Genomic DNA, 16163 nt, shown 5'->3' on the forward strand with positions numbered 1-16163 from the left:
TTTGCTAAGTAACACTAGACACGTTAACCTAAAAGTAACAGATACTGCTAAAGTGTTTCATAATGTTTGTAATCACGAGAGTAAACATGCCTGGGTTATGATCACATGAGAAACAAACCTAATGCAAAAAGGTTTTAATCTGTAACTCAAACTCTGTCATTATAAGTGAGTATAGTAATTGGTCCTTAAGAATCTGAATGAAGGCTTCTATTATGTAAAACAGGTGACTAATGAGACCATTGTTTATTGGAATTTTAGTGCTTGCTTTGGCAATTTGTGACAATTAGCCAATAGCGCATCACCTGAGAAATCAGGATATTGAGTTGCAACTATCTTCCACCTTTGTAAAACACTCTTTTTCAAGTAATTAAGTAGGTTTTGAAGTTTGCCTTATTAAGAAAAGAAGTTAAAAGAAAACTAAAATGAGAATCCTACTGACTACTACTACTGAATTCTCTTCTTCCCAATAGCAATACATACTTTGCCAAACATCTAATTAGATGAAAGAATGACTGATTTCAAAATGCACCCAAACAAGTAAATGTGGTATACTCTAATAATGTTTTACATAATTCCTTTTGCTTGTGTTTTGATTTGGCCCACCGCAAAACAGTGAGTCTTAATAGTGTTAGCATAGGATACCTAACAATGAATTTTATTTAAATACTATGTACTGAGCATGTTTGTCTCTAATTGACTGTGGTTTGCATGATACATATCTACGGCCCAAACCAAGCAGTTATAATCATTTACAATAAAACACCTGATTCACTGGAAAGTTGATCTATTAATATTCATGACTGTAGTTCAAAAATATAATCAAATTTAGCTCACATCTTTTACCATTTGTAAAGGTAGTTATCCTACAGAATAAGGTCACATTTCATACACACTATGAGGTATCTTCATGATCCACGAGATGACACTAAGTGCATTAGCAGAGTTCAGTGTTTTGAATTAAGAATATTTCATACGGCAGGGAACAGATGAGGAAGATGTTTTAGTTATACGATTGTAGAAGTATTCTTTACAAGTTAAACTCTTGCATTCAAAATCTTACTTAAGTAAAAGTATCATTAAGTACTCATTATGCAGAATGGCCCATTTCAGAATCTATAATGAACATATTATTTTTGGATTATAGTTTGTATTTGATAATCCACAAGTAACATAATATGAAAATACTCAAGTAAAGAAGTACCTCAAAATGATACTTAAGTGCAGTACTTGAGTAAATGTACTTAGTTACATTCCTCCACTGACAGGGAAGCAGACAACCCAAACTCATTCCAGATGGACACAAGTTTGATATTCAGTTGCTTATGATGCTCCTGGTTTATTTAGGGCCTACATTGAATATCCAACACAAACCAAAACATAACTTTTTATTCAAGTATTAAAATGTAAAGCACATTATTCTGAATATCAACAAAGTACGAATCAACACAATTAGAAAAAGCAAAACTCCAACTTTTCCTTAACAATCGATTTGTAATATGTGTAATCTCTCCAACTATCCATTCTGCTGGCTCCTCCTCAGTCACGTAATGCATAGAAATGTTTGCACAGTAGCTTTAGTGAACTACAATCCTGTGTCCCAAAAATATTTCGGTTGGTCCCTTAACTTAAATACAAAGGGGATGAAAACAGAATAAAAGGGTATTTGATGTATGGATCTGACCTGTCCACATGAATGACAAATGTATCACTAGCCAAGCAGGTTACTGCACTTAGCAAAGCACTTTCACACATACAGCTCCATCACTCTGACGCTTTATTCAGCATTTGGACTACAAGGATGTTTATGAAGGAGAAGCTAATTTTAATACACATAAGTATACATATTTTCATGAACTGTGTAGTATTTGTAAATAAAGCCAGATAGTATAGCTACAAACATAATGCTGTGTACCTATCAATTAACACTGAAATACGCCCAAACTGCTCAGTAGTAAGTAACATCATGCTTCATTTTCTTTTATCAAAAGTGAATGTAAGAAAGGCACAACAAAATGAGATCAATACCCCACCCTAAATCAGATCAATTGTTCCCACCACTTTGTCTTTGTTATTTTTTTTAAACTGTATTGTAGATTATCTATTTAGATAAACAAATGTACAATAGTTACCTCATTTTAAATGAGAACATTAGCAGGCAAATCTCCCAGTTTGACAGGGACAGAGGCATACATTTTTAAAGAGCTTTTGTGCCTTTGATTTGGTTTAAGTGGTCTACATGCCCTTTATATTTGACATCGTCTTAAATCTGGTAATTAGAGGAGCTCATTACCAACAACTGAGGTAATGGGCTTAACACCTGGGAGACATCTTGAAATAACAGGAGTGACCGATGGTAAAAACCTAGGGAAAAGTCCTAATGCATGTAAAAAAGAAAAATGGTGCTGCAGTGATACATAGTTCAACATTCTTCTTATTTAAGTAAAAATGGAGGGGGAAACTGAAGATCACACACAAATGAAGAGTTCCAAGCAATTGACATCAACTTGTAGCCACCGAGCTAATAGCCGATAGCTGCACGAACCTGTTTGCTCTGAGCACTCTTCCACACAAAAGGAAGCAAAAACCATGACTGACTTCACTGAGAAAAAAAACTCTCTTACAAAAGTGCCTGTGAGTGCTTTCGATTGCAATAATAAAATAAATTCTTCCTATTGAAGCAGTGCTATTCTGCCGTATGACCCAAGTATTATCCTTACAACAGGTAATTAGTAACAATCAACTTAAACACTTCTGAGGAGATAAAACTAAGAATGTGTGCTTCGAAGAAATAAAGTTATCCCTAGAGTAGAAATAAACATTAATATAACATAACCTGTCTGTAGAACATTTAACTTAAATTTACCTAAATAATATATAAGTACCATGAATTGCAACACGCCACGATGCGCTTAAATAAGTGCATCAGATACTGGCTCTGTTGCAAACAGTGACAGCTAGAGGATTGTGTAATACAAGAATGCACTGCACTCAGAGTACTTTCCTCCACATGTAGCACTGGGTTAAGCTGAACTATGGAGGAAAAATGAACAAACAGAGGAAGAAGTGAAGTGGGCTCTGCTGCAGCATTAGACGCCTGTCTGCTGAGGGCCTCGTCTTCAGCCATCCTTTAAGGGACGGGCAGTCTCAAAGCACAACCTGGAGCCGAGTCATGTCCACTGCAAGGACACTCGGAAAGTCCTTCAAAGTCTTGGAAGAGTCATTTTCATGCTGTCAGTCGGCCGTGATGCCTTTCTCTCTGAGCTCCTCTGTCACTCGCACCAGGTAAGTGGGGTCTGGGTAGCCAAAACTGTCAGGAGAAATAAAAAAGCCATCACTGCATCTGTATGTACTCGGGCAGCAATAGTGCCATCTAGCCAAAGACATCAACTGAAAGCATTTCCTTGTCAGAAACTTGAATTACATCTGTCAGTCACATCTGAGCCCTTTTCTCAGCTACCACATCTGTTAGGGAAGTTGTGGAGGATATTACCTATTTAAATCTCAGTGGCCATTTGCCTCCAGCTAAAAGCCCATACATACCAGCGGGGCCCGCCCCATAATGAGGTCTTGTGGTGAATGTCATTCCAGGTGATGACATTTTGCATGCCCGTGGTCATGGAGGTACCGATGGTGAAGATAAGGCGCTGTTCGAAGGCCCGGCGCAGCATGCCCAGCACACGGTTCCCCTCAGGGCTGTCAGGGAGGTAGGCCACACGGTCTGTTCCTGGGTACCGAACACCTGGGTTGGGGTGTTCTGGCTGTTAAGGAGGAATTAAAACATCAGTTTTGAAAGGGGCATGAATGGCTTTAGAACAATTGTGTCTGTCTACTGGGGTCTGGGACCTACAGGGATTGTGTTGCCAGGGTCATGTCCTGTATTTTTTAACTGCGTTTGCTCCATGCTTTTGTTAGAAATATGTCTGCAAGTGTTCTTCATTAAGTTTGTTTTTATGCTGCAGTTAATTTAATCCAAAACTATTTCTCATAATCTACTTCCTGGGAAAGGGTAACTCCACTGGTTTTACACACAAAGGTCATTTTTAAAGTACCTCTCAGGGGAATTAGCCTGTAAAAACAGTTTTATCATGTCTTCTTGGGGACAAGCCTTGTACATTCTGAGAATAAATGCTGATGTCATCAGGGGGTATCTCGGACTGGACGTCAAATGTATAACAGAAAGTGTGTGTGTCTGTGTTACAACCTAAAGCAATGGAGTTTGAAATGAGTTGGCATTTACCAGGGAGGAACTAAAGAAAGTATACTTATGATTCTATGATAGCAAATGAAGGATCAAGCCAATAGACAAGTTTGAGCCAAAAAATGGACAAAGTCACGGAAGATGCAATATTAAAAAGGACACAGTCCTCTTCATGGTGTCCTACTGATCAACAAGTGGTGGTAATGCGCCAACATGTGCTGCAATGGGCCAGCAAAAATGACTGACACCTCACCAGCTTCAGAAAACAAACATTTGTTTTGTTGTTAAAAGACCTGTCAATGAATCTGAGTGACAGTTATTTCAGTGGGCTGTAATACAAAGTGAGATTAGTGCGCTAGTGAGATGAGTTTTACTTATACTTAAATTGTCTCCCAGCATCCCTCTTGTTTGCAGCAACAGTGTTGCTTTATACTGTAATTTTATTGTTTTACTATGATGAACAAACGCCCCCTTTTATGAATACGCACAGAGCCTGAAGATGAAACCTGGGTTAACAAAGACAGTTGGTAACCACCGTCGTGGTACCCATCATCTCTTATTAGGGTTTAAGACTTTTGAGCCAGCTAAGGCAGAGAAATCCTGGCTCTGTCAAACCTTCCTTGTAGTACGGCCCTCAGTTCCTGTGTTTTAAGTTTTGACAGTGAGGTGAGCATTTAGTTTACAATGGGATCCAGGATTGTACCTTTCAATTTGATGTATTTCCTTCTGAAACTGGATATTAAGTGTTGGATGTAACACAAGTGCAGGTAAAGATATACAACATATCAGTCAGGGACAAAAAGGAAGATGTGCACAGTCAAGCGGAGGGGCCAGATTGTTTAAAAGTATCTCATGTGGCATTACCTACATACGTAATTAGACTAAATAAGTAAAATCAATTTGATTGTATAACAAATTAAGTTTTAAATACATTTTTTAAATTCTAGGAAATTCTAATATTTGACAATGTTGGATGATTTGTATTATTTATGCAAAACAACTGAGTTAAGTTTTATTTCCCCCCTATACGATTATTAAAAAATGTTGTTCCTGTAACAATGATATACTCACCGCCTGTAGGCCAGGAGGGAAGCTGTAGATGATGCAGATACATCCATAGCCATCATGGCCAGGAAGCTCCAGATGAGGATCTCGCTCTACGATCATTGTACCATTAGCAGGCTGGTTCCCAATCAACTGGCCGTACACTAGCCGACACACAGGACACGCTTTCTTCACCTTAAAGGCTTGATCCAGGCAAGAGCGACAGAATGAATGGCCACACCTCTCCAAGGTAGTCTTCTCCACTATGTCCCCCATGCAGATTGAACAAGTGCTGTTGTCCTCCGGCTCACTATGAGAAGCCAAGCTGGAGTCCATGTCCTTCCGCTGGGCTGCCCCGTGGAGCATGGCGCAGGCCTCCTCATCAGCAGGCTTCCTGAACTTCTGCTGCTGTCTCTGGGAGCGCCGAGGCTGTGGAAGTGGAGGCTGAAGCAGGCTGCCCTCACCGTTTGGCTCCAGGACTGCCACACAGGGCAGCAGCGCCCTCTTCCTCTTGGGTCCCCCGTCCTGTTTGCTCATTTCTTTGCGGGCACAGCGGCATAAGTCAATGAAAGCTTTTCGTGTCTCGCTGGAGATGGGTCCATCCATCACCCCAGCTCCACCGTTCCTGGAGCCTTCCACCGGCTGCAGCCTCACGGCGCAGCAGCCCCCCCTCTCCCCTCGCCTAATGATACCAGCGCTCATCCCCTGCTTGTGCTGGAAGTCAATGAGCCAGGGCCGCCCTGCTGCAGCCAGGTAATCCCACACCGCCTGTGATACCAGCACCTCATCACTGCCCTGGCCAGCACGCACACTCATCTCATCAGAGGAAACTGCATGGAGAGGCACATAAAAGTCATCAGCACATTATTGACAAAGATATTCAAACAAACACAATTTGCACTGGTGTAACTGTAGCCTACATCAAGTTATAGAAGTTGCTCTCTAAGGCTATGCACTAACACATGTTACTATTTACAAATGCATTATGGGGAATGAGGCTGTATTTTGCTCAGACATGGCTGTAAGAGTGTTATTGTTTCTGCTGGCTGTGAGGGCTTTACTTTTTGTCGACGTGGACTAATAGCTCAGGCAATGTCAACAAAAAGCAACATCACATCTATTTCAGTTGTTTTGTTTATAGTGTATCTGTGCATGACAAAGTGAATCTAATATGTCTATATGGGAAGCAAATTGTAGTGGTTGTAGCACGAAATATACAACAGGCAGTATCGCGGCATTGCTGAGGACACATCAGCTGTTCAGAGATTCAGACTGTAAACAAAGGAAACTAAACCCCGTCATACTGTACGCGGAAAACATGAAAGCCCACCGACAGCCACATGCAAACACAAGAGTGACACTTCTTTAGGTTGAAAGGTTACCTTGTGATCCCATAAATCCCTTCAATTGTGAATAAACCGTCCTGTTGAACAAAAAGAGAGAGGAAGAGAAACTGAAGGACTGGAACAAACGTTATCACAGCTGCTCGGCGATATGTTGACTGATCCATTCTCCGCAGGAGCATAGGGAAATTCAGCGATTTCGCAACATTAGCTTTAGCCTTTGATACATTTCGCGTCAACATTCAACGAAGTGGTTTCCCCCCTTGATTTCTTCCGTTCCTCACCCTTTACCGTAGTTCGCTGTCTTGTCAGGGAGGTTTTGTGGATTAAAGAGCACAGAGCTCCATCAGAGGCCTTTATTTCTGACGTGCCGCTGCAGTTTATCCGCGGATAATTCGTTTTTGTAGTCAAGACATGATATCCACACGTATTTCCAGCTCATATCTCTTTAGGTTCTTTTCCTGGCTCTGGCAAAAGCCATCCAAATCCTGCACCTCGTCCCCAGTCTCGCCTGTGTTTGCCTTCCTCGTACGTCCTTGGGCTAGGCGTATCACAGAGTAAATAGCATGTGTAGTTACTCTTCTTATCTGGCTCCGAGCACGCTAGCTGTGTGACAGCTTTCTCCAGGAAGATAATTTGCTCTTTCTTCTCATTTTGAGTCTGAGCCGCTGCTTGCAGACCGCGTCCTCCTCCCTGTTGACTGTGCAGGAGCAGACATACCTATTAACAAGGGGACTGGGATTTACGAGAAAGTGAGACCAGGAAGTTCGTCACTAAGCTGACATGATTGGCTGACAAATGGTGGTTTGTGTTTTCCCCCCCTTCATGCTGTGACTGAATCATTTTCTGGTCGTGATTAACAGCTTTTATGATAACGCACAATACACGCTTAGAACACACAGCCCACGCGCCAACGAGGGAATACCCACTCATGCAGTTATGATGCAAATGAAGCTGTCTCTCAGACTTACACCGACTTATTGACAGCAATTATGTAATTGTTGATACTTTTGACATCATATATTGTTTGGGCATAACAACGGCTTTGTATGTGAGCACAAAGATTTACAAAAGCATACTAGTTGAGTTGTTCCTAGTTTATATTCTCAGAGTTTATTTTATTCCAGTAGATTATTTATGATTCATTTATGTTGTGTGTTTTGTTTCTTACCCACCTCCACATGGAATAAAGTGCTATCCATCTATCTATCTATCTATCTATCTATCTATCTATCTATCTATCTATCTATCTATCTATCTATCTATCTATCTATCTATCTATCTATCTATCTATCTATCTATCTAGATAGATAGATTGATAGATATTAGCACTTGGAGATGCTGTTATCAACATATTTGACAACAGCATCTCTTTGTACTTGTTTTTGCAATCCAGGTTATTGTTTTGGTGCTCTCAGCTATGAAATCTCATTATTGAGAGTTGGCTACAAAACAAAACAGAATTGCATTCACACGGTTACTTCTGGTTGAGAAAGTCATTCCAGGAGATCTTTCAATCAATCATACTGTCTACTCCATTTGCACACATACTTTTGAAAGGAATTATGTATAGAAGTAACAGCAAAAGCAAAAAGAAAATCCATTTGGGTGAGCTTTGCAAATAATATATTGTAAACACAGGGATTGTCTCCTCCATCCCAGTGCTTTTCACTTAATGCAGGACTGTACACCTGAGTTTCACTCAAACATGAGACAGTAGCCGTATCAAAGTGAGCTCATGTGACAGGACACAAGTTCTCTGTGTAAAACTGATTCACAGATCTAATAAAGCAATATGTTGTCGAAGAACTGACTTTATGACAATATGTGTCAACACCTACAGCACTTTCTTCAGCCTGATTCACATAATTATAATAATAATAATAATAATAATAATAATAATAATAATAATAATAATAATACATTTTATTTATAGAGAGCTTACTTATGTAATAAGAAAGTCATTATTAAATATCAGTGATTTCTTGTTGTTTTAGTTTTCAATCGGCAAATTGAAAGGGTTGATCAGTTTCCTCTTCCAAATAAAAAACATTGCTGACACAAGGGCATCAACATATTTAGAAATCCCTCTCAGTCTGCAGCTAGTGCAAAATGTGCCAGCAAAGCTTTCACTGGAAACATGCCACAATCTGTAGTTTGGGTTTTTGGTTAGATTTGGGAGGAGACATTGGATCGCCCTGCTTAAGGAGCTTAGGCCAGCAACATCACACAATATATTTCACATTAAAATAAAACGTTTAATTCTGGCATTAAATTGTTTCATTAAATAAAACCTGTCATTTAGCTAAACGTCTTCAGAGATATTTAATATCCGGTGTCACTCTTCATGGTATAAACATTGAAACTGCTGAGGTGTTTGTTGGGCCAACTCAACATCAGTTAAAACATAATATCTAAATGCAATTTATTGTTATCTGAGTTCATTTGAGGTAATTAAGCATCATGCATTTAAAATGTTAATGGTGGAAGAAGTATACAGATAATTTACTTAAGTAAAGTAAAATGATGTAAGTTTTACCAGCAAGATGTACTTAAAGTATCAAAAGTAAAAGTATTCATTGTGCAGTAAAATGTTTCCTGTCAGTGTTTTACTATTATATATGATGTTTCTCAATTAATATTACTGCTAAATTAATGTGTATGTTGCAATTCACTGCTGTTGATGTTTGAAGTTGTCTCATTTGAACTCCTTCATATACAGTTGGGTAGTTTAATCTACAAAAATGCATCATATTCTAGAAAATCCTCAAATGTTTGTAGCGTCGCCGTCATTTAGCTTAAGAAGGAGTTCACCAAAATATAGAGATTAATGGTTTTCACTGAACAGGAAGGGGATGAAAATTGTAATCTGAAAAGTTACTAAAGCTGTCAGAAAAATGTAGTGGAGTAAAAAGTACGATATTTCCTCTGATAGTGGAGTAAAAGTATAAAGTTTTACAGTACTTGAGTAAATGTATTTAATTACATTCCACCACTGACAATGTCAAATACTCTTTCATTGTAGCCACACACAGAGGAAATAATGCAACATAAAACATATTGTACATGTGCTACTCTATTGATGTTGGAGATTAAAGTCAATATCTTCATACTTCATATCTCCTTGGCTGGAGATCAGAGCACAGGAGTCAGTTCATTGAAACCAAATGAGTGATTAATTAATTTTCTTAGATATTAAGTCAAAAGAGTGTTACAAGAATGTAGCACATCAAGGCGTGAGTCAGAAAATGTTCTTCATATTTTGGGTAAAGCCCCACATGGCTGCGGTCACAGTGTCGCAGGGGTCGTTCCATTATTCATTGTACATGGAGCAGCTCGTCTGGCTGACATCATCACTGTCCTGTCTATTTGCTATTTAAAGTAAAGGTTAATAAATGAAACCTCAAGTCAAGAGCTGCAAAGTGATATTAAAAATATAAATTCTATGTTAGTGTGGGATTTCTGTTTTTTTTTTTAAGGCCTTTTTCCATCTTTTATTGATTTAAATGTGTAATGTTAGTAATTAGTTAATTGATATTTTTGTAGCTTTTAGTTTGTGATACTTCCTTGTTGTTATGAGTTAAAGTATACAGTTCAGATTACATTTTACAGAATGAACAAATCCTTCTTAGAGTTTCTGCAAGAATTATGTACACATGTGTATCGCCGCACAGTGTAATGTAAAATGTAAAATCAGTTATATCAAATATTTTGCAGTTATGCTACGTATCTTGAGCTACAGACACTTTTTCTTTACCACAGCCTTGACAAACTATATGAATGGCATCATTACATACAGGCCAGTGGGGAAGCTTTTGTCAACTGCACCACACTGAGGAAGGATATTAGGCTTTCAGATCATCATAACGCATTCAAATAAGGTCTTATTATCTGCCACAGTGACTGGTAGAAAGGACAGCAGCACAGCAAGCTATTATAAATTCCCCCATTCAAATCACATGCTAGCTGCAAAAAGCTCCTGGAGGCAATTCAGGTTTGACGGATGTTGTTCTTATCAAACCTTTTAAATGTTGGATTACTAAAATAAATTAAGTTTAGAGATTGATGTTGCTAGTTTAGAGTTCTACATTATAGGCCTAATATCCATGGCTGACAATGCCTATCATCGTGTCATTTCCCCTCCTCTAAATGGGCTAAATTTGGGACTGGGCAGTTATACTGTGTACTCTCACTACAACCTTTCCTGTGGCTAACAAAAAATCCCATCTGTCAACTACCTCCAGCCTGTCATCTCCAAAGTGTCTTCCTTCCCCAGGGTCCACTATCCCCCATAAGGCCAGCCATTGTTGTGGCTCCACTTACAGTCCTTGAAAGGCACATGTCTGTCACTAGGTGTTGGAAATAAAAAAAGATTATTTGTCACCATACCCTTCCACTAAACCCTCCTCTGTATGTATGATGTGCCACTCCAATATGTGACAAACACCTATTCTGTCAAATATTTTCATCTCCATCTTCACACACATTCAGTAGCTCCCTGGCATTGTTATTCTGTCCCAGCGGCTCTCTATTTCTGCCTTCACACTATTGTTCACTTGTTCTATCGACAGCTGCCAAGCCTTACATTGGTGAAACTACCTCTCAGCCTATCTTTTCTCTTGTCTGAGTCCAACTGCTTGAAGCTGCCCTCACGGGACCCCGTTTGCCTTTAAAGTCATCTGTCAGTTTCCATGTCTTTCTCTGCCGCTTGAGTGCTTTGGCCCACTAAGACAACCACTAGAAGTCACCATTGCAGCAGGTGAATCTGACAGCCTCCACTTCTATGGGGGACCTAAACTGATAAAGCGAAGCTTCACTCTAACATCATGGCTATGCTAAAGAGGCATCTGTTAATAAACCGGCTGAGAAGCAAGCTGTGAAGGGAGATGCTTTGGCATCTATCACTGCCTCTGTGCTCGTCTCTGTTGAGAAATTAACCACAAGCCAAGGTGTCTCTTTTTATCTTCTCCAAATGCAGAAATGTACATATTTTTTTCTTTTTTCTCATGCCACCAAATAAACCTTTCATCAAATGTATTTTCTCCTTAGTCTTATTCACATTGGAGGATCTTACAAGGGAGTCATGGCAGGCAAAACCATTCTCTAGCCCTGACCTAATTTACCTTTAAGCTTCCTTTACCTACTCTCACCCGAGCAAAGAGCAGCTTGTGGGTGGCTTAACTCAGCCTTATATTTACATTGTAACTGCTTAGGTTAAAGTAATCCAATAAAGTAGGGTAGACTATAACACACACAAGGCACATTTGTCTGCATTGAGTAGCAACTCAACTTTAACTTGATGAGTGCATTTTTCTTATATCACTTTTAAAACATTTTCAATGCAGGGCTTTTGCTTGGAGTATTTCGCAGTGGCAGTTCTACTTTTATTTAAGGGATCTATTTATTTACCCTTACACAACAAAGGTGGAAGGATTCAAGCAAGCCTGCAGTTATCAACGTGTAGCCTAATTCAGTACACAGTTATCATGACATTATTCACTATCAGGTACCGATCAGGTAGTCATCACCTTCTGATGCTGGAGGTGGAGCTCTTGCGCTGCTCTGGAACAGTGAGCTACCTGTTCTAGAATTGTCTCTAACGGCTTCGGTCTGAAGCACTTGTGCACGCGCCCGTACCATGGACGTCACGAGATGCGAAAACACGCGAGACACATGCATTTATCGTGAACGTTAAACTTAACTGTTTAGGTTTCAGTTAGAATTTTGCCGGACATTACAGCTAGGTTACACTATATTCTATATCGTGGTCCGACGAGGGAGTTTAATTGCTTAAACAGTGGAGATGTAAGTCTTTAGTTTACTAGATAGTCGTTAACCGCTGTTGCTAACTAGCTTACAAGTCTTGGTAGCATAGTATACTGAAGATCAACCAGCTAACATTATAGCTAACTGAGCTAAACACACGAGTTAGCCTCAGCGGTGCAGTCATACTTACACGGCTGTCAAGACACCGTTAAATCCAACGACAGACAACTTTCCCTCAGCCTAGTTTTATTTGGCAACACCATGTCCCAGAAGATGATAACCTCTAGTTAAGCTAGTTCTCTTAATGCGCCTTTCTTCAGCCCAGTTATCGTTAGCTAGCAGGCTAATGTCAAGCAACGCAAGGGTAACGTCAGTGTTAGCACTGAAAAATCGTGGTGTCACGATTAGCTTGGAAGATTTCAATTTAGCTAATGTCAATTTGCACACGCTTGTCAGCGATACACGTAACATAAGCTGCCCTCATCAAGTCAAATAGTTTTCTCCTCACTGGTTGTCCGTAATGTAATGTTAGCAGGTGCACCTTCTTGAATATTCTCTCAATTGTTTTTAGAAAACAGTGCTTTAGGGTAACGTTAAAGATACTAGAGAGGCACTCATGCTAATCGGGAATGAATGAGTGACGTTTTCAATATGATTTCAACATGACCTCAAATGTACTGTACTCTTGGACCACCCCCTGGCTGTGAAATGACATGCCCAACTACGTTTTTATGAACCAGACGCTGATAGTTCGTAATTAATTACCATGTAAGATTAGGTAGAAGCATGAATGATGTTGAGTTGTATTATTGTCACTTATTCCCCTTTTCTACGCTTTGTCTATAGGCAGCCTGCAGCAGCCAAGTGGTATGACAGAAGGGACTCTGTTTTTCTAGAGTTCTGCGTGGAGGACAGTAAAGATGTGAAAATAAATTTTTACAAGTCCAAATTTGACTTCTGGTAAGTTGCAATAATATGATAATAATAATGGTAACATTTCTGAGAATGTCTTATTCTTCCCAAAATGTTATTATGAAGGATACGCCTTAAGATGCTTTTTGGAATCAGGGCCCTGGTCTGTGGTATAGTCTATGAATGATGACAACACAAATTGTTGGCCGTTGTAAAGGAAATCTCATGACCTCTTTTCATCTTACAGCTGCGTAAGTGGAACAGATAGTATCAAACAACAGAATACAGTGGACCTTTTTGGGGAGATTGACCCCAAAGTATGTATTAACTGTAGACATAGTTGCAGTTCTACCACGTATTTTATTCCTTCAAAGCCTTCATCAAACTCTCTGTTCCACACAGGGCTCCAAACACAGACGCACTGACAGGTCTGTGTTGTGTTGTTTACAAAAAGCTGTGGCTGGGAAATCATGGCCACGACTTACCAAAGACAAGTCAAAGGTAACTTTAATTCAATAAAAAACAAAAACAACTTGGTGCACCCAGGTAGCGAGGCTGAGTCCTTACTGCAGCGGCCCATGTTCAAATCTGACCCGTGGCCCTTTGCTGCTGGTTTATATTTTAAAAAATGGCACGCACTATGTTTGCTGTCAAAACATTTACAATGCTAATGCACATTCTCCCTCTCTTCACTGCATGGTTCCCACGGGTCCTTGACATTTTTTCATTTTAAGAGGGAAAAATTAAGGCCATGGAAGTTTTTAAAAATAAACGGGTCATTTGAAAGTACTTGAATTTATATATTTTGTGCAAAAATAGAAATTGAAGTTTTTTTTACTTAGCTTTTCAACTCGTAAATAAGTCTTTATGTCTATCTCTCAACTTAAACAATATATTGTTTGCTGTGCTCTGTCAGAGAAGGCAAGACAGCACATCGTCAGCCACCACTGTAACGCAGCGCAATTGAGAAGTGTTTACACATTCAAGCCTTCGTCCAAACTATGCCTTGTTGGTTCCTTGAATTTGAGAGCACTGGGCCTCAAAAGTCCTTCTTAAAAGTCTTTGAATGTGATGTTTAAGAAGGTTTGGGAACACTATGAAGATGATTAAAAGCATGATAATTCTTAGTTCAAAGACTGTTGATAATATGCCACCTAGCCTAAACAGCTAAGTTATTATCAACATAAAAAAAACGGCTGTAACTAAAAGGTCACTCGAAGAGCGCAGACCTCTGCCAAGGCTGTTTCCATAGGGAAAAAATAATGAGTGTATCCTCCCCGTGATTTGGATTCATGTAAACCGGGCCAGTAGTTCTTCCATGATTCTGCTGACAAACAAACCAACCCGGGAACATGACCTCCTTAGTGGAGGTGATGAACTGATTACATGATATAAATATTGCTTAATCTATCTTCTCTTAGTGCAACTGGTTGAGTGTGGACTTCAATAATTGGAAAGACTGGGAGGATGACTCAGATGAGGACTTGTCAAGTTTTGACAAATTCTCAGAGGTAAGCATGTTGAACATGCACAATGCCTGAAGTGGGAGCTTGTCCAGATATACTGTAGTGGTGACATTAATGTTTGTCTCCTGTGCATTTCTCCAGATGATGAACACAATGGGAGGGAATGATATACCGGATTTAGATGGTGCAGAAGAAGAAGTATGTTCATATGTTTCATATCCTTTATTACAGAGACATTTACAAATCAAGTCATACACATTTACCAGGTAAAGCAGTGTATGAAGAATTGTTTTTGAATTTATTGTTTCTTTGTTTTTCAGCATGACACTGCAGACAGCGACAATGAAAGTAAGTATTATTCTCAAAGAGCCGTCTGGTAAATTGTAATTCGTAGTCACTAGGCAGTGTCAAGTGCATACAAATATAACTGTTAAGTAAGCTATAAAGTGTTTGGGGAAAAGATGATATTATCCCATGTAGTATGATGTTGTTATTATGTTAGAAAGGGCTTGATTGTACATTTGTTTTCTTAAAAGATAATTCATTTTATTCAATCAAAATGGCTATCATTAAGAGTTGAGTAAGAGATGGTTAACTTTTGTCATTTGTCACATAAAATCACATATGGGTATGTTTAGGTATGAGTTTGGATATAACTGCACGACTAGTTGTGATGTCATTATTTTTGTTTAATGTTTTTGAATGGTGCAATATGTTTTTATCATTAATAGGTGAACTATTAGATTTAAATCTAGTCACATGCTCATACTCGTCACATTTGTGTCTCTTCCAGAAATGCCTGACCTTGAGTAGAAAAATATGGACGCCACCTCAGTAGTAATCAAAGCAAGTTAAAAATCAGTTGAGAGAGAGAGAGACTAGACATGAGTTGGCAGCCATGTTGGAGAAGAGACCTCATCTCTCTACGCAGTGTCCAAAGCGAAACCCCTCCATGGAGTGACTGTTGGATACAGACATGCGCAGGAATCCATAGCGACATACAGTGATGTGCTTTGCTGTTCTGTTCTGCATGGACAATTCTGTTCTAATGTTGTTGTTCATTGACTTAAACGACTGTAATGGGATGTGCTGATGTCTTACACCTTCTCTCTCTGTTTTCTTGCAATGTCGAGTTATGTATTGAACATTGTGATTTCTAATGAAGAAAAAAAGCCTATTTTCCAAAAAAGTAGATTTTTTTAATGACAGATTTCCCCTTTTAATGTTTGTATTGTAAAAATGCACTTATTTTGTTTGTTAATTTAAAAAGCAGGAGTTCTGCTTAAAATGGGTTTTCAAATGTATGCCAATAACTGCAGATATTTAACAATGATTTCATTTTTTAAACATATTTCAACATTTAAAATAAACAGATATGCTTGTGCAACTTAAAGCTTGTGTTGAGATTATGGTAGTAGAGTGGTACAATCTTCG

At 39.1% G+C, this 16163-nt stretch overlaps 2 protein-coding genes across 6 annotated transcripts; one reads left to right on the top strand and one right to left on the bottom strand.

Annotated features, from left to right (window-relative positions):
* Positions 1-1371: 1371 nt before the first annotated feature.
* dtx3 (deltex E3 ubiquitin ligase 3) lies at positions 1372-12660 on the bottom strand. 5 transcript variants are annotated; one of them, XM_029435324.1, is made up of 5 exons: positions 6877-7328; positions 6625-6665; positions 5270-6072; positions 3541-3758; positions 1372-3307 (listed from the first exon to the last, which is right to left on the bottom strand). In XM_029435324.1, exons 2-5 carry the CDS (start codon positions 6635-6637, stop codon positions 3232-3234), a joined length of 1110 nt encoding a protein of 369 aa, XP_029291184.1. In that variant the 5' UTR covers positions 6638-6665; positions 6877-7328; the 3' UTR covers positions 1372-3231. The 5 variants fall into 5 exon arrangements, with proteins under 5 accessions (XP_029291184.1, XP_029291183.1, XP_029291187.1 ...); XM_029435323.1 differs by having other exon boundaries at positions 6870-7328; XM_029435327.1 differs by lacking the exons at positions 6625-6665; positions 6877-7328 and adding an exon at positions 12542-12660.
* ptges3a (prostaglandin E synthase 3a (cytosolic)) lies at positions 12169-16122 on the top strand. The gene is made up of 8 exons (XM_029435357.1): positions 12169-12390; positions 13198-13311; positions 13511-13580; positions 13666-13764; positions 14685-14774; positions 14871-14927; positions 15050-15077; positions 15523-16122. Coding segments are annotated over exons 1-8 (480 nt in total). The 5' UTR covers positions 12169-12388; the 3' UTR covers positions 15543-16122.
* The last annotated feature ends 41 nt before the right edge of the window (positions 16123-16163 follow it).

This window comes from Cottoperca gobio, chromosome 7 (assembly GCF_900634415.1).
Source record: "Cottoperca gobio chromosome 7, fCotGob3.1, whole genome shotgun sequence".
Classification (NCBI taxonomy): domain Eukaryota; kingdom Metazoa; phylum Chordata; class Actinopteri; order Perciformes; family Bovichtidae; genus Cottoperca; species Cottoperca gobio.

Bases quoted from the DNA above. Each gene is read 5' to 3' on its own strand.
- ptges3a (XM_029435357.1), top strand. The intron at 13,312-13,510 runs GTAAGTTGCAAT...TTCATCTTACAG, and splicing joins AAGTCCAAATTTGACTTCTG to CTGCGTAAGTGGAACAGATA. The intron at 13,581-13,665 runs GTATGTATTAAC...TGTTCCACACAG, and splicing joins TTGGGGAGATTGACCCCAAA to GGCTCCAAACACAGACGCAC.
- dtx3 (XM_029435324.1), bottom strand. The intron at 3,759-5,269 runs GTGAGTATATCA...CCTCCTTAACAG, and splicing joins TCCCTCCTGGCCTACAGGCG to CCAGAACACCCCAACCCAGG. The intron at 3,308-3,540 runs GTATGTATGGGC...TTCTCCTGACAG, and splicing joins TTATGGGGCGGGCCCCGCTG to TTTTGGCTACCCAGACCCCA.